This window comes from Thalassophryne amazonica, chromosome 21 (assembly GCF_902500255.1).
Source record: "Thalassophryne amazonica chromosome 21, fThaAma1.1, whole genome shotgun sequence".
Lineage (NCBI taxonomy): Eukaryota > Metazoa > Chordata > Actinopteri > Batrachoidiformes > Batrachoididae > Thalassophryne > Thalassophryne amazonica.
The window spans coordinates 33,075,858-33,096,306 of NC_047123.1; the positions used below are offsets into that span (position 1 = coordinate 33,075,858).

The 20,449-nt window shown below is 41.4% G+C and overlaps 2 protein-coding genes and 1 long non-coding RNA gene across 4 annotated transcripts; 1 reads left to right on the top strand and 2 right to left on the bottom strand.

The window, feature by feature from the left end:
- The first annotated feature begins 317 nt into the window (after positions 1-317).
- hnrnpub (heterogeneous nuclear ribonucleoprotein Ub) lies at positions 318-11,812 on the top strand. 2 transcript variants are annotated; one of them, XM_034162479.1, is made up of 15 exons: positions 329-933; positions 5,402-5,516; positions 7,393-7,472; positions 7,577-7,716; positions 7,852-7,951; positions 8,317-8,429; positions 8,750-9,013; positions 9,131-9,250; positions 9,387-9,515; positions 9,622-9,790; positions 9,900-10,060; positions 10,109-10,232; positions 10,369-10,622; positions 10,702-10,836; positions 11,142-11,812. In XM_034162479.1, exons 1-15 carry the CDS (start codon positions 459-461, stop codon positions 11,190-11,192), a joined length of 2,430 nt encoding a protein of 809 aa, XP_034018370.1. In that variant the 5' UTR covers positions 329-458; the 3' UTR covers positions 11,193-11,812. The 2 variants fall into 2 exon arrangements, with proteins under 2 accessions (XP_034018371.1, XP_034018370.1); XM_034162480.1 differs by having other exon boundaries at positions 318-933; positions 9,900-10,232.
- On the bottom strand, positions 6,185-6,781 carry LOC117503270. The gene is made up of 2 exons (XR_004558532.1): positions 6,532-6,781; positions 6,185-6,474 (listed from the first exon to the last, which is right to left on the bottom strand). It is a non-coding gene; the product is annotated as an uncharacterized LOC117503270 (long non-coding RNA).
- Positions 11,813-15,966: 4,154 nt separating the features above from the next.
- lft1 (lefty1) lies at positions 15,967-19,983 on the bottom strand. Its single transcript, XM_034162481.1, has 4 exons — positions 19,530-19,983; positions 19,061-19,310; positions 18,704-18,943; positions 15,967-16,640 (listed from the first exon to the last, which is right to left on the bottom strand). The coding sequence occupies exons 1-4, from the start codon at positions 19,792-19,794 to the stop codon at positions 16,316-16,318; spliced, it is 1,080 nt and encodes a 359-aa protein (XP_034018372.1). The 5' UTR covers positions 19,795-19,983; the 3' UTR covers positions 15,967-16,315.
- Positions 19,984-20,449: the final 466 nt, after the last annotated feature.

Here is a 20,449-nt window from a genome sequence, read left to right on the forward strand (position 1 = left end):
GAATCACACGCCAATCTAACTCATATAGAAGCTTTGCGCAATTTATTACCACCCTTGAAAAATGTCAGCTAGCTTTTTTATAAACACTACCCAATTTACAGCCCGTGGATCCCCACGGGCAACATATGCTACTTCAAACATTGTAACCAATTTAGATGGTAAACAGGATATTTCAGAATTTTTAATAAATATTTTAAATATTTTTATAATGTGTGTATTTACATTTGCCATCTAATTGTGATTTACGGTAATGACAGCGCTGCTATTCTGATATTTAAGGTAGAAGATGTCGTCCTCCCCCACCTCGCGCGCACAACGCCTCTTTTTTGGCTGGTGACACTTGGCGCAGTTTTGAGCTACATCCGCTAACAAAGAGTGTCCGGGATTTTTGTCTTTTTTTATTTAAAATAAACGTTCATTTTTGCCGTCTAGCAAAAAAAAAATATATATATATTACCATGAGTTCTCTTAACGTCAAAAAGCTGAAAGTAAATGAGCTGAAGGACGAGCTGAAAAAGCGAAATCTGTCGGATAAGGGTCTGAAGGCCGAGCTGATGGACCGCCTGCAGGCCGCGCTGGACGAGGAGGCCCTCGCCGGAGAGGCCGCAGCGGAGGAAGAGGCCGCCGCCGAGCAGGAGGGGAAAGAAGCAGAAGAAGAAGCCCCCGATGCCGAGCAAGAGGAGGAAGAAGAAACCCCCGCCGCCGACCAGGAGGCCATGGGGGAGGAAGAGGAGGGCGAAGGCCCTGCGGAGGAAAGCATGGAGGCCAGTGAGGCTGTGGAAGAGGAGAAGAATGGAGGCGGCGGGAATGCCGTCGCTGAGGATGAAGAGATGGGTGAGGGCAACATGGACGACGATGATGACATGGATCCCCTGCTCAAGGGCGATGTGGACGATATGGAGAAAATCGACGCGGATGACCAGGCTGCTGAGGGTGAGTTGACCGGATGGCTTTGCCCATGAGCCTGGATGACTGGCTGGATGTCGAGTTTTGGAAATGACGCTGGTAGCGTGACATCGGTGGGCTAACGTTGGAGCTAACTTAGCATCGGTCACATCGTGGCTAGCGCGTGGATGTTAATTATATAGAATAATCCGCTAACGTGAATAGCGGTAGCTACGCGACTAAGCGGTACATATCAGTATGGAGCCTAGTTGGCAAATTTATTCTAGTGGATGTTACGGCTTTTTGTTTAGCTAGCGTGTTAGCTTGCTAGCTAACGTAGTTTTCTTTGTCTGGAGTAGTTAGCGCTAAGTGCTAACAATCTAGGCCAGCAAGCAAGTTAGTTCACTGGGGTGTGTATACAGGATACATAATGCAGACTTTATGAAATATAAAACAGTACTACGTGTTTTCATATTCTGTCGGATAATCATTATATGTAGGAAAATAATGCCAATTTAGTTTTGTAATCGCGTATTCGTTTATGAAAGAAGCCAAAATTGCTTCCCACAATTCCCTGCGCGCCATAGCGACAAATGCAAATAGTAAAACAATGCGTTATTTTAAAAAGGGCTAGCCTAAATATAACTACTTTCTTATGATAAAACATAATAAAAACATGCATTTTCCACCCTTATTATGAGGTTTTGTTTTTGATCATTTAAAAAAAATCGATAACATAAAATATAAAACACGCATCTGATTGGTCAAATTTTGACGTATGCGTGTGGAGACCAAGTTCCCGCCTTAGTGCGTCCATGTTGAATTCTGTGCAAGCAAGGGCGAATGTTAAGACAGACTGACAAAAGATTCACAAAGTTCAGGTGGGAGTCTGGCTCGCTCACATGTGATGGCGACCCACTATTCCTCGCTTGTCCCACTGAGAATGAGTTCAAAACCAAAAAAAAAAAAAGACACTGCAGTCCCAACATTATTTGACTTCAGTATGTAAATGCAGGGTGAACCACAGCCAACATGAGCCCCAGAAACATGGTATAAATGTAAATATGGAGTCTTACCTGTTTGTTTCAGTCGAATTCATCATCCCAGTCTGACGAAAACTTATCCACATAAGCGTCCTGGTTTTGGACGACGTCTGGAAATAGTTCTTTGTCAGGGGCTGAAGAAAAGTAGTGTCTTTTCAGTCTGAACCAGAGAACGCTGGCGCTTTCTGGTTCATAGTGAAGTCACCTCACTGTGAACGTGCCCCAGGTTAAGTCACCCCACTCTAATAACACAATAGTTCAATTCTGACATGGTCATGTAATAAATTATTTATACACACCAGTGGCATAATACATTGTTCTTACTCAAGTTTTGTAAGAGACATGATGTTTTAAGGAAGAGGAATGGAATTGTCAGGTAAAAAGCCCATTGATGGGAGAAGCAGGGGCACACTGCCCAGTTCCATAAATCACACTGGCAGGTCCCTAACTTTAAACTAGTCAGTCTTAATTAAGAAAATAAGCATGGATAGCTGGCGTGGGGTGAGTTTGCAGTGGAGTGACATCACTCGCTGCCCTTTGTTCCACAACAAGAAAATTAACTTAAGAGTCACAACACTTGATTCATTAACGTCGCGTCAGCATTTATCGCGGCCATCAGTTGACTCTTCCCGCGATGAAAGGAAATCCCATAATCCACCAAGACAAAAATAAAATAAAGTCTGAAAAATATGAAATTGCTGTTTGGTGTCTGTGTAAGAAGTGAAAGGGGTGCAGAGCTTATGGCTTGCTGCTGTATTGTAAACACATTACCCCTCACACTTGCGCCACACATCCGGTTTCATTGCAGCGCGCCTAGCAGCAATTTATTTTTAGCAAATTTGTTTATTGCTCTTTATTTAACACTTAGAATGACACTATTATACAAAAAATAATTATTAGAGGTCCCTTTTAAGTACTTTCCAAGGGCATGTTCCTACCATTTCCATACATTAATAATGCAAAAAAAACATGCAAAGTATATGTGAACAGTATTGCTAAATCAGTCTTTCATTTTACTTGATTCCAAATGAGACAACAGAGTAGGGCTGAATAATTTTGGGGGAAATGTCTAATTAGGATTTTTCTGACAGATGTAGTTTGAGTTGAGATGGTAATTTCTGTAAGTCAAGTTCAGTTAAGTCGTCACTAAAACGTGATGGAGCATTACCATTTAAGTGAAAATTGAAATGTTACATATATTAAGCACTTCTAATTGGTGAGCATGCCTTGGACTTGAGCGGTTTACAAATGTGGATTGGTACACTTAGGTTAGTATTTTGGAAGAAATTATATCATTGAAGGGTGCGTTTAGGGACTCCTTATGCATTGAGTCACTGCGTTGAACTGATGGAACATATTCACTCAACTCTGCAGCTGCTTCCGCATTACACACTACTGCAACCTCTGATTACATAATCACCCAACCTCTGTTAATACACAGTGGCCAACATTGTGTCAATCGCAGCCTTTGTGGTTTGCCAATAGCATTAATTTAAATTCCGATTTCGGCTAGAATTCGATAAATCGTTCAACCCAATAACTGAGCCCGAAAGAAGAGTGAAATGGCGGCTGGCGCTTGGGTGATGCATTACTCCAACTAGTACAAAAGTGTGATAGTCCAAATCTGATTTCAATTTAGCTTTTACATTTCATAGAAAGTATATTGATGAGTCGCATTCAAGTATACTCAACAAAAATATAAATGCAACACTTTTGGTTTTGCTCCTATTTTGTATGAGATGAACTCAAAGATCTAAAGGCCACTCTGAAAGGTGCAGTTTTGTTTTATTGGGGGGGGGTACCAGTCAGTATCTGGTGTGACCACCATTTGCCTCATGCAGTGCAACACATCTCCTTCGCATAGAGTTGATCAGGTTGTCAATTGTGGCCTGTGGAATGTTGGTCCACTCCTCTTCAATGGCTGTGCGAAGTTGCGACGACGAACTGGAGTCAGGTCGAGATCCCGATGAGGACGACGAGCATGCAGATGAGCTTCCCTGAGACGGTTTCTGACAGTTTGTGCAGAAATTCTTTGGTTATGCACACCGATTGTTTCAGCAGCTGTCCGAGTGGCTGGTCTCAGACGATCTTGGAGGTGAACATGCTGGATGTGGAGGTCCTGGGCTGGTGTGGTTACACGTGGTCTGCGGTTGTGAGGCTGGTTGGATGTACTGCCAAATTCTCTGAAACGCCTTTGGAGACAGCTAATGGTAGAGAAATGAACATTCAATACACGAGCAACAGCTCTGGTTGACATTCCTACTGTCAGCATGCCAATTGCACGCTCCCTCAAATCTTGTGACGTCTGTGGCATTGTGCTGTGTGATAAAACTGCACCTTTCAGAGTGGCCTTTTATTGTGGGCAGTCTAAGGCACACCTGTGCACTAATCATGGTGTCTAATCAGCATCTTGGTATGGCACACCTGTGAGGTGGGATGGATTATCTCAGCAAAGGAGAAGTGCTCACTATCACAGATTTAGACTGGTTTGTGAACAATATTTGAGGGAAATGGTGATATTGTGTATGTGGAAAAAGTTTTAGATCTTTGAGTTCATCTCATACAAAATAGGAGCAAAAACAAAAGTGTTGCGTTTATATTTTTGTTGAGTGTATTTCTTTGACCCTTCATGAAGATTGCTGCACAAGGTTGTGCGTCTGTGTCGCCATACCTTCTTTGTCACTCGTCAGCAGGAAGAAAATCGCAACTTATTTATTCATTATTATTTCTTCAATTTTTTTATTTGTTATGTAATTGAGCAGTAACAAATGGTTTGGGTTGTGGGACTTTGAATTGGTGCGTTTTTGTATTTTGTTTGAACTTTTTGACATTTTACCCAAGTAATTGATTAACTGTAAAAATATATGGATGTAGTCAATCATGAAAATTATAGTTACAAAAGTAGGGGCATTTGGCATTTAGGACAGGGAAGTCCTGATCTAGTTCACCTAAAGGTTTGGAATAGGTGTTGAAGGTGTTGTCTTGTTGGGTGAATGTAGAAAATAAGGGTTGATGGAAAGTGAGGGTTGGGTCATTGTAGGTGTACACAGGTTTCCACTTTTTTTTTTTTTTTTTTTTGCATGAAGAATTAATACCGGACATAAACACACTTTCCACCTTGATTAATGATAGAAGACACTCTCTCTTTGAGAATAGTATATTCAAGGCCCTTTATTGTAGGGTTCATGATCAGACGTTTTCTTTTCCAGCCCCAGTAAACACTGATGTCACAATGTCATCTTGGACCAGCTTATATTTTAATTATCACCTGGTCATTAGATATTGTAACATTTGATTGATTATGACTGTATTGTGTTTAATATAATCATGAGGTGTTGCCTCTTAATATTGATAATAATGGTCGAAACTGTAACTAATGAACGGGCTTTGTGGGCCAGAACCCCACTGCCAGTCCGACCTCTCTCTCACACAAAAGGAGCACCTCATTCTATATCTTTGTTCTATTTTCAAAGGGGATGCGGACAAAGACACGAATGCTGATCAGAAGAATAAGAAGGGTGTTAAGAGACGCCGGGAGGAACATGGAAGGGGCTACTTTGAATTTATTGAAGAGAGCAAATACAACTGGTAAGGATGGGACAGAGCAAAAATGGCCTTCGGCATCCCTGAAGCGCCATCCATAGGTTTGTTTAACTGTATTGGCTTTAAGTGCCAATGCACATACAACTAGCAAGGGAAACACCCTCATTTGCAAGTATCATTTATTAATAACCCTACTTTTACACATGTTTTGAGCCTCATCCCTGAATACTTAAAGAGCCTTACCATTTACTTTTTTCAGTGCCCACTCACACTTTGTCTTTAATGGACTGCATTCTGTAGCAGAAGTGCATCTATCACATCTGAATTTTCACCTCTGTTCCTCATACTATTTGCTGTTTTGGAAAGCCCGTTGTGTCCTCAGGCTGAACCAAGGCTGCTCAAAGAGAACCCAGAGGAAAGTAGCACATGTGCATTTGTAAAGGGCGGGAGGGTGGGGATGACTAGCTGACAGGCATAGCAGGAGGGGTTCTTTGCTGCAGGGTAGTACACAACAACATAGCAAAATTTCCAAGCTGCTTTGGGACGTCCACGGAAGAAATTGCAATTGACCGTCCATCGTTTTGCTTTGCAGTGGTCTATTTATTTGTTTATTTTTATTCCTCCTTTTACTGGATTTATGATGTCAAAATTGTACTTCTGTATCATGTATGTATGTCTTCGTGTTTGGATCTGCGATTTGTAAGGCTATTTTGTACTCCTCCAAAGGTGACAGCGTGCATGGTGTGTGATGTTGTATGTAGATTCATGTACCAACTTCTTGGTCGGTATTTTGTTATCATTGCGTTATTAAACTGGGTGAAGGGGTTCAGTTGATATGGACTCTGATTGCTGGACATCGGTAATAAAGAAAAAATTCCACTGTGGTATAACTGAAATGCATAGTTTTGGCTGTTACTCCTATGAATGGTAAAAACATTTAACTCACCAACTGTACATGTTACATTGGGAAACAGAACGAGACAGACATGATGCGATTACAAATCTTGTAACTGCACCGCTGTTTTAGTGCATGTATTTGGGAGCACATACAGACTACAACATTCATCATGATGGATTTTACATCTCCATATCTCTGTGCTTATGTTGGTGAATTAAACGTTAATTATTACTATAATGGGGATAATAGCTAAAAGTGCTGAAATAAAACTTGTACTATTGTATTTTTCTTAATGCTTTAAGGTCCTCTTTTCCCAATAAGGATTCCAGTTTTTCAATTTTCACCAATGGGCTTTTCTCTCACTAGTGTTGCCATGTTAGTGGGCAGTTACAGGCCTCTCGAGTGGCTCCTGTCATACCATGTGGCTATTCTCCAGGGTCTCTTTCATGTCAGCTGCTACAGTGCTGTTAACTGACAAACAGATATTGTCCCTGCATTTAGGGAGATGCATAGTCTGCAGCAGATGACAGGAATGTAATGATGAATCCCACATCAGTTTCTTGTTTAAAAGCACTTGATAGCTGCCACCTCAGGTGGTTAAGCTACGCAGTTGGTAAGATGCTTTATCTATTATGCACAATGATTGCACGTGATAACTCGAGTACAGCAAGTTGAGTTAGTTTTAAAGTTTCACACAAGTTGAAATGGACCCCCTACTTTATTGACCCACAGTAATCTGGAGAATTGAAACTGGAGGGGTAATTTGCCTTGCATGCTAAGGCTAGTTTAAGTATGTTCTGTTTGTGTATCTCAAGTTTTAGATTTCAATGGAATCTATGAGGTAAGTGCTCTTTGTCGAGGCTGACTAAAACTGGCATGGATTTTCAAGTGTCAAGTATAATACTTGCATTATCCTCTAGTTGTCTACCAATCCACCAAATTCTTCAGCACTCCAAGGCACCTGCTTTTCCATGCAGCTGCTGAGTCTGTAAATCATCTTGACTAGTTGTGCTGCCTTTTCAGGGCCTCCTTAAAGTCTCCCGCACCTCCTTTGGTTGAAGAGGATGAGGAGTTTGATGAGACAAAAGTCTGTCTGGATACATGTAAGTGCTTGTGTGACCTGACCAGCAGTGTGCAAACAGGGTTTTGTTCTTGTAATTACATTTTGTGTGCGTGTGTGTGTGTTTGTCCCCCACACTCTCTCCAGACAATTGTGACCTGAACTTTAAGGTGTCACGAGACCGTTACAGCGCTTCACCCCTCACAATGGAGAGTTTTGCTTACCTCTGGTCGGGGGGAAAGGGCACCCATGGTGTGAACAAAGGCAAAGCCTGCTTTGAGATGAAGGTACAGTCACAATGCTGTCTGTGTGTGCATTGAAAAGTAATTCACAGCTGTCTTAGTCTTTGATTATAGCATACATTGATGACAACGTTGCCGTATGGCCTCACAGAAATGAATTTTGTCACTTTGTGTCAATAGCTCACAGAGAAAATTCCAGTGAAACACATCTCTGGAAAGAACGTGGAGGTCCATGATGTGCACGTTGGCTGGTCCCTGGCTACTGGCATGCTTCTCCTTGGTGAGTATATTTGTTTTTTGGTTTTTTGTTTGTTTGTTTGTTTTTTTTCTTCCCACAGTTTAAGTTTACACAGAAATGTGAGTAGTTGTGTAGACAAGTAGATACAAAGATGTCAGTCTTTTCTGTGTGTTCAGCGATATCTCTGAGATTTAGATGTGACAAAGCCAGCATGCCCAAGAGGTCCCTCTAGTGGCTAATAAGTAGGATAACGTGAAAGTAAAATGGCTCCAACTGCATTATGATAATGGTGGTTCATGCCTTGCCAGCAGGTGATTAGTGTACTGTACAGAATGCCTTTGGTTCTGGTGTCTTGAACTACCCTGCTGTCTGTTTTTCAGTTAAATTAGACTCTTGTTAATGTTTAGGTGAGGAGGAGTACTCTTATGCCTACTCTTCAAAAGGCAAAAAGACCACCAACTGTGTGACTGAGGACTTTGGAGAGACTTTTGATGAGAATGATGTCATCTGCTGCCTTATTGTAAGACATAGTTACTTCTCGATATGCTCCTTCAATTTTTATTTATTTATTTTTTGTGGCATTTTCTTTCCATCTGTCTGTCCGCCCCAAATAGGATATAAGTGTTCTGAAATCAGCTCCTCCCACTCTTAAGAGGAAATTTGGTACAATTCCTTGAAATGTTATCAGACTCTAGCAAGCAATTGTACCAAAGCAGCATTAGCCATCTGGGGATATTGTGCTCTCGGGGCACTCATGTATTTGTGTCTTGTGTGATAGTTTTTATTATCAGCAAATGCATTCTGACTGACACAACTCTGCATCTTGTTGGCATTTCTTAGGACTTTGAGGGCGAGGAGATTGTGATGTCATTTTCCAAAAATGGCGGCGAGCCAGCTATTGCTTTCCAAGTCAGTAAGGATGCCCTGAATGGCCATGCGCTGTTCCCCCACGTCATCTGCCACAACTGCACTGTGGAGTTCAACTTTGGCCAGATGGATAAGCCCTACTTTCCCCAGCCGGAGGGCTACACTTTCCTGCAGCAGATCCCTGTAGAGGACAGAGTCCGGGGACTCAAGGGTCCACAGACGAAGGCCGAGTGTGAGGTCAGCACAGATGTTATGGGTTTAAGATGCAGTGTTATTTCTTTGACTAACGGTTTCTTCTGTTTTGGGGTGTAACTTTTGCAGACGTGATGCTAATGATCCTTTTTGATTTTACAGATTATAATGATGGTTGGCCTGCCAGGCTCAGGGAAGACTACATGGGTGAACAACCACATTCAGGAAAATCCCAGGAAGTACTGCATCCTGAGCAGCGACACTATTGTGGACAAGATGATGGTCCGTGCAAAATATCAGTTTTCTTATGTTTTTGTAGTTACACTTATGTTTCAGACCTCTGGAAGTGAGACCTTTGCCTTAAAATTCTGTGCTCTTCTACTCATTGAGCTGTTTTCGTATTTTACTCTTAATACAGATCAACAGCTTCAAGCGCCAGTCAAAGGACATCGGAAAACTGACTGCCATTTCCCAACGGGCACCACTCTTTTTGGGAAAGTTTATAGAGATCGCTGCTCGCAAAAAGCGAAACTATATTCTGGATCACGTATGTGGCTGGCATCAAATCTAATCATTACTTTTTATATCTATGTGATGCTGATGTAATGATCTGTAACCTCAGTGTGCTTGAACATATTTTCTTTTCTCCACAGACAAACCTGTCTGCGCCGGGACAGAAGAGAAAGATGTGTTTGTTTGCTGGCTTCCAGCGTCAGGCAGTGGTGGTCTGCCCGTCCGATGAGGACTACAAGAAGAGAGTCCAGAACAAGGTTGAGAGCGACAGCAAAGAAGTGCCTGAGCACGCGGTCCTAAAAATGAAAGGTAATGATCGAGATGAAAGACATTGACTGTAAACTGACTGGTTCTTGTTGACTCTCTTCACAGGTTAGAATGCCTCTTGATGTTTGTTTTTGCTTCATGGTCGTCACAGGCTTTTACGCTCTGCCTGAAGAGGGCGAGAGCTTCAACAAGGTCATCTATGCTGAGCTGCAGAAGGACGACGCTGTCAAGCTGCTGGAGCAGTACAAAGAGGAGAGCAAGACTGCTCTGCCTGCAGAGAAGAAGCCCAACCAGGGAAGCACAACTCCCAAACGTGTGGGCGGCCAGCGTGGTGGCGGCGGCCAGCGTGGCGGCGGCCAGCGTGGTGGCGGCCAGCGTGGTGGCAGCCGCGGAGGAAAGAACCAGTTTGGCCGCGGAACTCCTGGACAGAGAGGTGGTGGTGGTGGGCGTGGAAACTTCCAGAACAGAGGCAATTTCAGAGGGGGTAAGATGGGTTGTAGTATGTGTGTGGTGGTGGTGTTGGGTTTGTTTTTCCTCCCCTCTTGCACAGCACAGTGCATTACCTCACTTCCTCCATATTTGTTTATTTTTTTTATTTTTTATTTTATTTTTTTTCCTAGCTCCCAGCTCTCGTGGCGCCAACTTCAACCGTCCACCTCGTGTCTTTGTCCCTCCCCCACCATTCAGAGGTTTTCCTAGCCGTGGAAACTTTAGCCGTGGTAGTGGACCCTTGCCCAGCCTGGGCGGCTCCCCCAGGGGTGCACCAATGAGGGGGCTCATGGGTCCTCCAAGAGGAGGTCCTATGAGCAGAGGTGGCCCAATGAGCAGGGGGAACATGAGCAGAGGAGGTGGAGCCAGAGGACCCCCCAGCCAGGTATGTGTGAAAACTTCCTGTTTTAATATAGTGAAATCTGTTTAATATGCTGTGATGTGAGTTTTACTTTTCCCTGTAGTATCAGCAGAGGGGTGGTAACCGTGGCAACTATGGCAACAAGGGTGGCAACTATGGAAACAGGAGTAGCGGTGGCTACGGTAATAGGAACGGCATGGACAAGGCCCAAGCCTTCAACCAGAGCTGGCATCAAGGGGTGAGTTTGTTGGACTGCTCAATAATTCTTAGTTAGCGCAATTAATGCCCCCTACTGGACAGCAAAGGAAATTTGGTGGTTTTGATGTACCTTACAGTTCTTCTTCAGTATGGTAAATGCATATATTGATGTTCGAAGTTTTTTGTTGTTTGTTTGGGTTTTTTTTTTTTTTTTTTTTTTTTTTTGCACATTGTACCAGGTGTCCCCTCTTTATAAAACTGATTTTAAATCTTGAATTTTGCATCCATATGTGAACTTGCAAACATCTTTCCCGTCTTTGATATTTGTACATTTATCTTGCACAGTTCTGGAACCAGAAGCCGTGGAGCCAGCAGTACCATCCCGGATATTACTAAGACACTCTGTTCTAATGGACTGGTGGCCAACGGAGAACCCACCACTTGCCACGGAACATAACCCCCGCCTCCGCTCCACTCTTGATTTTTCTGTTTTCAGGACCCACTTTTTAAAAAAATCTAATCTGATCTGAAGAAACAACATTCCACATCAGAGAAGAGCAGTCTTCAGCGGTGACACGAAAGCTGTCACACAGGCACAGCGTGGGTTCAGTCTAGTCTTCGGTCTTATTGCTTTCTTCTGTTGAACATTTCATTATTTTCCACCACTTTTAAATGATGTGCTTTTAAAAAAGGAGAAAAAAAACTTGTTTGATATCAAACAGCCAGTGCATTTTGTCCACCTGGAAGATTTTTTTTTCTCTCCCCTCTCCTCCAGGTTAAGTTTTTTTTTTTTAACAATTTGTAAATATTTGGGGGTTATTTTTTCCTAGTTTGACATTTAAGAGTGTAATAATTGAGGGGAACCTCAACCTCCTGGTAGCTGATAATTTAGTCACGTTTGCACTGTCAAACGAGTCAAAGCAGAAACATTTCTGAAAGTTTTTGTCTTCTGTTCCCCTGATGCCTGTAAACTTGATGGATAATAAACAGCTTGTTGCTTATTTTTATTACATCTCTTCCTGGTTTATTTCTTTGATTCACTTCAAAGGTGTCAATGACGTTTAAGCGGGGAACGGTCCAGTTTGCTCATTCAAACAATGTGGGCCTCACATGTGCTACCAGCCCCCAGTCGACTCCTCATTAGTAACCTTGATATGTCATGTCCACTTCCTTTAGTTATTCTGATGTGTGTTGCTTTTGGCCAAGCTATTTGAAGGAAGTAAACAAGCCATTTTTGTGCTACTTTTTGTAATTACTGCTGTTAATGCTTGGTTCTGTCCTAGTTTGTCAGTGTCATACAAGCTGCTTCCACACCCCACCCCCCAACTAATAGATGAGTATTGCGTTTGACATTTTATTGAATTTTGTAATGTTGCTTGTTTAAGCACGAGTGGTTGAATGCAGTCAGGGTTGCTGCTTTATCACCAGCAAATCCGAAAGGGCTTCAGTGTCACAAACCAGCTCCTAACTTTGTGTTTGGAGCCGCTGTGTGTGTGTGTGTGTGTGTGTGTGTGTGTGTGTGTGTGTGTGTGTGTGTGTGGTGTGTGTGTGTGTGTGTGTGTGTGTGTGTGTGTGTGTGTGTGTGTGTGTGTGTGTGTGTGTGTGTGTGAGAGAGACTGTGGCCCTGTAATCAGTAGCTTGTAACGTACCACACTGACCCCCAGTGGTTTGAACACAGCACCATCAGGCTAAAGAGAAAAGTTTGCCTTTACAGCAGGTCAGGCAGCACTTTTTACCATTTTATTTTGCTTCCTCATGTTGATATTTAAACATGTAAATACTTATATATATATTAAAAAAAAAAAATCATTCATGTGCGCATGTTCATTAACTGGCATAAATTACTGTTGTGGAGGTGTTAGCTTGCCCAAGTACTGCTATGTGATGACTTGTCAAATGTATTTAAAGTTTCTGCGCCATTTCTTTACTGTATACACAGAAATGCAGGTTTTGAGTTCAGACAAATTTTCAAATTATATTTTTTATCTTTTTGCTGCAGATTGTATATCAGGTCTTCTATTAAATCAACAGTGCAAAAGCTTTGAGACTTTGAAATGTATGTTTCTGCTGGGTACTGATTATTTTAATTTAGTCTCCACTTAGTTAAAATTGCACACAGTGAAAAGATCTGCATGAATGACTACAATCTCTGGCAAAAATTATGGAATCACCGACCTCGGAGGATGTTCATTCAGTTTAATTTTGTAGAAAAAAAGCAGATCACAGACATGACACAACTAAAGTCATTTCAAATGGCAACTGTCTGGCTTTAAGAAACACTATAAGAAATCAGGAAAAACAATTGTGGCAGTCAGTAACGGTTACTTTTTAGACCAAGTAGAGGGAAAAAAATATGGAATCACTCAATTCTGAGGAAAAAATTACGGAATCATGAAAAACAAGAACGTTCCAACACATCACTAGTATTTTGTTGCACCACCTCTGGCTTTTATAACAGCTTGCAGTCTGAGGCATGGACTTAATGAGTGACAAACAGTACTCTTCATCAATCTGGCTCCAACTTTCTCTGATTGCTGTTGCCAGATCAGCTTTGCAGGTTGGAGCCTTGTCATGGACCATTTTCTTCAACTTCCACCAAAGATTTTCAATTGGATTAAGATCTGGACTATTTGCAGGCCATGACATTGACCCTATGTGTCTTTTTGACAGGAATGTTTTCACAGTTTTTTCTCTATGGCAAGTTGCATTATCATCTTGAAAAATGATTTCATCATCCACAAACATCCTTTCAATTGATGGGATAAGAAAAGTGTCCAAAATATCAACGTAAACTTGTGCATTTATTGATGATGTAATGACAGCCATCTCCCCAGTGCCTTTACCTGACATGCAGCCCCATATCATCAATGACTGGAAATTTACATGTTCTCTTCAGGCAATCATCTTACAGTTCGGTCACAGACGTTGACTCCAGTTTCCTCCCATTCGTTCCTCATTTGTTTTGTTGTGCATTTTCGATTTTTGAGACATATTGCTTTAAGTTTTCTGTCTTAACGCTTTGATGTCTTCCTTGGTCTACCAGTATGTTTGCCTTTAACAACCTTCCCATGTTGTTTGTACTTGGTCCAGAGTTTAGACACAGCTGACTGTGATCAACCAACATCTTTTGCAACATTGCATGATGATTTACTCTCTTTTAAGAGTTTGATAATCCTCTCCTTTGTTTCAATTGACATCTCTCGTGTTGGAGCCATGATTCGTGTCAGTCCACTTGGTGCAACAGCTCTCCAAGGTGTGATCACTCCTTTTGAGATGCAGACTAACGAGCAGATCTGATTTGATGCAGGTGTTAGTTTTGGGGATGAAAATTTACAGGGTGATTCCATAATTTATTCCTCAGAACTGAGTGAGTACATATTTTTTTCCCTCTGCTTGGTCTAAAAAAGTAACCGTTACTGACTGCCACAATTGTTTTTCCTGATTTCTTATAGTGTTTCTTAAAACCAGAAAGTTGCCATTTGAAATGACTTTAGTTTTGTGTCATGTCTGTGATCTGCTTTTTTTTCTACAAAATTAAACAACTGAATGAACATCCTTCGAGGCCGGTGATTCCATAATTTTTGCCAGGGGTTGTAGTCTGTCTGCAGGAGGAGGTTCTTGAAATTGCAGACAAAATATAAATTTTATTTGTTCGATTTTGTTGTAGCTATATAGGAGTGGACCTGAAAGTGATTTTAAAAAATTGCATGTTGCTACACACAAAAAAAAAAATCCAAAATGCATTTTATTAAACTATATGCAAGTCAAATGCCTTTCTATATGAAATGTTAAAAAAAAAAAAAAAAACCTCAACTAACTTAGATTGTTGAGGGGTTCTGGTTTATGTACCTCATGAATTCCTTTTTCGATAGGTTATCAGGTTCCAGAAATTAATGGAAATGTTATCTGATATAATTTGGTGCCAATGGGAGAACCTTTGGCTGCATTTTGGGTCTAAATTAGGCGTGGGCAGCAAGGTCCGAGACACTGCAGGTTTTCCTTGAAACAAGTCACCTCTGCAGGTGGATTGGTGATGAGCTTCTCCCTTGAACATAAACCTGATTGTCAATGTTGAGACACTTGATCATTAATGAAATCACCTGCTGAGGAGATAGGTAGTAAGGAAAACCTGCAGTGTCTCGGCCCTTCATGACACGATTGCCCCCCCATGGTCTAAATGATGAAGAAAAATTACATTCAACCAAGTCCAGAGCACAATTATGGATCTTCACAAATCAGGTTCCTCCTTAATTCAGTGTTGTGATCTGTTGTACAATAATGGATCAATCAGTACCCTAAAAGACAGCCAAGGAGAAAGATGGTCCAAAATTGATGCAGGAAAAAGGTTCAGTCTTTGTTGTGATGGTTAAAGGTGGATTTCACACTTCTGTTGACCCTGAGGTTCTGTTTGACATTCCTAGATATTCATATATGTCTCCATCTTGTGCAGGTCAGCTGCTCTGTGCACCTATTCCCATCTGATCTGAGAAGTTAAATGGGGTAGATCCTATTTAGCACTTACCTGGGAGACTGTCAAGCATCAGTCCAGTAGATTGTCCAGCTGTTCGCTTATTTTTAAATATGTGGAAGTAAAGTGGACATTCTGGCTGACTTAACATAATTGATCAAATGGGAGAAATGCATTTGGAGAAGATCAAATATTTTTTAACCATGGTGCATGTAAACTTAGGTCCTCAAAAACAGTTCATGGCGGGGGGGGGTTACTGAGGCATAGAGGAGTTGGGACAAGTGTCTGACCCTTACGACTTTTAAGCATTTCTGTGTTTTGAGTGCATCCTGGTGGTGTATTGTAGGAATTGTATTCGCTTTCTGACAGCTGCTTGACATCTCCGTCGGCAGTATGTTACTGAAAGGACTACCCCCACACCCCCTGGTCAGACGGCAAACAGCGCATTAGAGATGACCAACAATGGGCCCGGTCTGATGTAAACACTGATCGTGATTAATGTGAATGGACTTCAAGATTCTCTGTTTGCAAACACGTAGCTTGTAAACAGGGCGTTATGAAAGCGGCGTAGGAAGTCATTAGGCAAATCTGTGTCTCTGCGTTACCTTTTCCTAAAAGGTGCAAACAAAAAGCTGCAAATTCACCAGCTGTATCTACAGGCACACACAAACTGCATATCAATGGAAGACCAGGAGCTCAAAATTCAGCCAAAATATTTTATTTTCTAAACATAAACTCAGTATGTACAGCACATCAAATCCGACTGGACGTGAGTGATCACTTATGATTTGCATAAATTCAAATTCAACTACAAAAATGTACATATATGTAAAAGTGCTTGTGGAAGAAAAGAGTTCATGGACAGCAGTGCTGAGATACTGTTTCAAACTCCTGATAAATGTCTGCTTAAATAGAAAGTACTAGATATGGTGACACACACGCAAGACAAATTACTATAATATTTCTAAAATACATCTGCTGTGTGTAGAATTGTTTCCACCTCCATCAGTCACAGATTTCATTTTAGATTATTATAGTTTTCAGGTTAACTTCATACGATGGAAACATGGTCCATTGTGCACGCACAGCTCTCCACAATCATGTTGGGGAACTCGGCCACTTCGATTTCAGTGTAGTCCCCCTGCTTCACCAGGTACATGATTGGTAAGGGGGCGCTCTCGGACACAGTGCACTTCCGCTCCCCATAACCAAAGTTGCGTTTGGGTTGCTTGCAGCCTCCGGTGCACCTGAAGGCCTGGTATCCTGCCGGCTCAATGATCCAGTACTGCGTCCAAGTGAGTGCACGGAAGTTGATGAAATACTGCTCCCTGCAGCAGGTGTCTTTGTTTTGGTTTGCATTGCAGTCGCCACGAGAACTGCAGAAGAAAGGACAAATTTATCTAAAGTGGAACAAGGGAAGGAAAAATTGACAAGGGGTCCCTCATGCAGCACAGGCCCTGTACACAGGTTTCACACCAGTTCATGCAAATTAGTGATAGTTCATTCAGCAAAACATAAATATATGATTATGTGCATTCATGATAATGCTATTCACACCTATGACCTTAAGTTTGACCTTCCAAGGTCAAAGGTCATGTGATCACCAGAAAGGTAATAATGTGACTTCATACTTGTGTTTCATCACAATAGCCATTCTAAATATGCCCTGAGCATGTGAGATTGATTTAAAACTGAATTTTTCTCAAAATCAAATCATGTCTTCTGGTAACCATTCAATCAGATCATTCCACAAAATTTTGTCTAAATCAAATCAAAACTCTCCAAGTTATGTTATCCCCACATTGCTACCACACGTGTAGTCAAAATAAAATAAAATATAATAAAAACTCAACTCCATCCCAGTGTATATTGATAATTAATGTATAACCAGTGCCTATTTAAAAGTTATAGTTGGGTATCAATGGCTACTGCTAGCTATTGTAGGCCACAATTGGAATACTTTGCTATACACTCTATATTAAAGTGTAAATGTTTTATTGAGCCCCATATAACTGATTTTACTCCATTTCAATTGGGTGAAGTGACTACTTTGGTATGTGTATGATGTTTATGACAGCTACATGCTAACTAGTTATGTTAGCTGCTTTAGCTTGGCTAGCCAGCTAGCATACAAGATAAAAACGTTTATCCACTCTTGTTTTATAACAAATAAGATAACATAAACTTTATTTATCCCGAAGGAAATTATTATAACTGACTTAAGTTTAAACCAGCTACATGTTAACTAGTAAAGCTATAACTTTGTATCATTTTACTCAGTTTAGCATCTCATTATCTAGCTAGCACACTCGCTTCAGTTTCCAATTACAGCCAAACTGCACTGATGTATTTTTTGGGAACAGTTTATGCTTAAGTAGAGATTAATGTTATATAAATTAAAATAATGTGGCATACCTAGCTAATGATGTAAATTGTTTGCTTCATCTGCCTCAAAGGTGAGTAATATCAATAGTGCGTCGACATAACTTTGTGTGACTAAAAGTAGCATATTGTGCTTTTATCTACTTATTCGTCAAATATAGCAGGTGTTTCATGTTAAGTCCCCACTTTGTATATGTAGAAACTGTTGCAAGCAAAATTTATTCCTAAAACACTTTGTTTTAGACTCCTGTGACATATGTTACAGAGGCGCAAAAGGCCCAGGCTGTTTTATTTGTAACCAGAATTTATTTATTTAGCTTTTTATATCTACCACCTGAGTGTCTGTTGGTATTTCTAGCTCCAGACTCTTTTTAAAGACAAACTAATTGCATAATATGGCCTCTTTAGGTTCACCAGTGTTGAATTCAGCATTGTAAAAGAGAACACACTGCCCAACATAAAAAAAATAATTAAAATATAAATACAGTAACAATTTCCATGGATTTTAATTTTATTGATTAATTTTATGTAATTGCAACTCAGCCACTGCTGAGTACCTGCCATAAGACTTTTATAGTTAGACAACTCAAGTTTAGCAAAACACTTGATTTGCTTTGTTCTCTACAAAGTTAATTAAATTGAACCAGCTTAAATAAAAGGATTAGATATTATTAGGTTGCCAAATGATTTCATTTGTTATTCTGCTTTCTAAATTTTACATCCATTCTACTCAGAAATGTCCATGAAAATTGCTGCCTTCATTTAAAAAATTAAAAGTTTAATGGGTTTCTTCCCCCTTCTGTGAGTAACACGTCCACCCCCCCCCCCCCCCATAAAATCCTGACTACAGCCTGTTAACCTATGATGTGAGAAAATGGCAGAATTTTAAAGCTTGTGGGTCAACTACAATCAGATTATTTGTGCATTGTAGTCAGTGAGGTGACGCTCCTGTGCGGCAGTGATACTCTAATTAATAGCAAATGGTGATGCTTCAAAAAAAAAGGTTGGCTAATTGGCACACTGACGCAATATCCTCTGATTTAAAACGCGTCCTTACCCATATTCTTCAAGGTTGAGTGTGTAGAGGATGAGCTCGGGCTTTCCCAAGGTGTTGTCCGTCTGTTCCTGGGTGGTAAAGCGGACACTCTTGGCCATCTCTGCCGCGTAGCTGCCAGGTCTCTCGCCCTCGATCCACACCTCCAGATGCATAGGTGTCTTCTGCTGCGTCTTGGACCAATAGTGCACCGCCTGCGTCACATCAAAGCTTTGCCAGCCCGTTTTGTGAATGGGGACCGACCTGTGGCGTCACGGATAATTAATTAAGGCACCATTTAATCATATTTCCTGCATGGCTCCTGACTGCGATGAAGATATCCGATGGTTTCAAGTTTAATCAGACATTCTGGTTTCTTACCGTGAATCCACCAGCGATGTTCTGTTGGATCCGTTGGGCAGAACCTCCACCCAGTAGACACTAACTCTGGCGTTGTTGACGGGTCGGTGGTGCTTCTTCTCCACCACCGAGGAACGTTTGAGGTGTGAAGCCTTCTGGTATAGCTTCAGCTCCGCCATGGTCACCTCGCTGTTATCCGGGATCCTCGCCTCCATGTCGAACACCACGCGATGTCGAGTGGAGTCAGAGTACACGTACTCTCCAGAAATATCTAAAGCAGATAACATTTTCATAGTTTATCTCGCACATGGTAAATACGTGTGCGTAAAATCAGCACTTCGAGTGCGTAAAACCGCGATTACGCACGGATTACGCACGGGAAAAACGCTGATTTTTTTTGTTCCCCCATTGGCATCGGTGTCCAAACTATTTTCTTGCACACACGTTTCTAACAGACGGTGCATCGACGACTTGCGGTGAATATTCATACCTGCGTTGCCGGGGATTCCTCTCAGAATGCCCGCCAGGCTGGGCAAAGATCTGCGTCTTCTGCTGTGATGCAGCTTCAGCATGGATGTGTACTTATTTCTAATGTGCGCCGGAATAACCAGGTTCTCCAAGTCCCTTTTATGGATTTTAGGAACTTCACCCATTCCAAGTTTCTGCAGCAGCGCATCCTTCATATCCTGGTGTGTAAAAGCTTCGGTGTGAAGGAGGAGAGCGGCGCATATGACGCAAACGAGGAGGAAATCCATGAGGAAAAATCAGTGTGGACAAGAAACAACAGGACAGTAGCAAAAGTCAGTCAGCGATAGACTGTGCCGCTGACAAGGGTCCTTATATTCCCGAGGCGCTCGCAGTCGTTGGCACTTTGTCGATGGGGGCAGGGGCACTTATCAGAACAAAGGTGCGACAATACAGCTCTGTCCTAAACAGGATATCTACTGGCCATACTTCAAACAGCAACAATTAGACTAGAGTGCTATCAATCGTGTTTTTGGTGTAATTTTTTGCCACAGTCAGTGCTTGATGTCACTGTCTGTGTTCCATCTGACGCTATGATCTCCAGAAATATCTAAAACAGATAACATTTTAATAGTTTTTATCTGAAGCACCTGAAATCTGATGAAATTTGATTTCAGGTACATAATATATTTTAGATTACATTTAAATGGGATGAACACAAATGAAACCCCTAGTCCAAACAAATATTTATTTTATCCATAGCTATAATGCTTTGATTATGGCTATGTTTACATGACGACACTGAATCAGAATTATTTTATTTTTACCTGCATGTGAAGCTGATACCTTTGCACAGGAACAAATATGCAATATCAGCTTTTTTCCATTTTCTTTTGACTATTTATTTGTTTGTTTTGCTTGCATGTGAATGAGACCTACTGTATT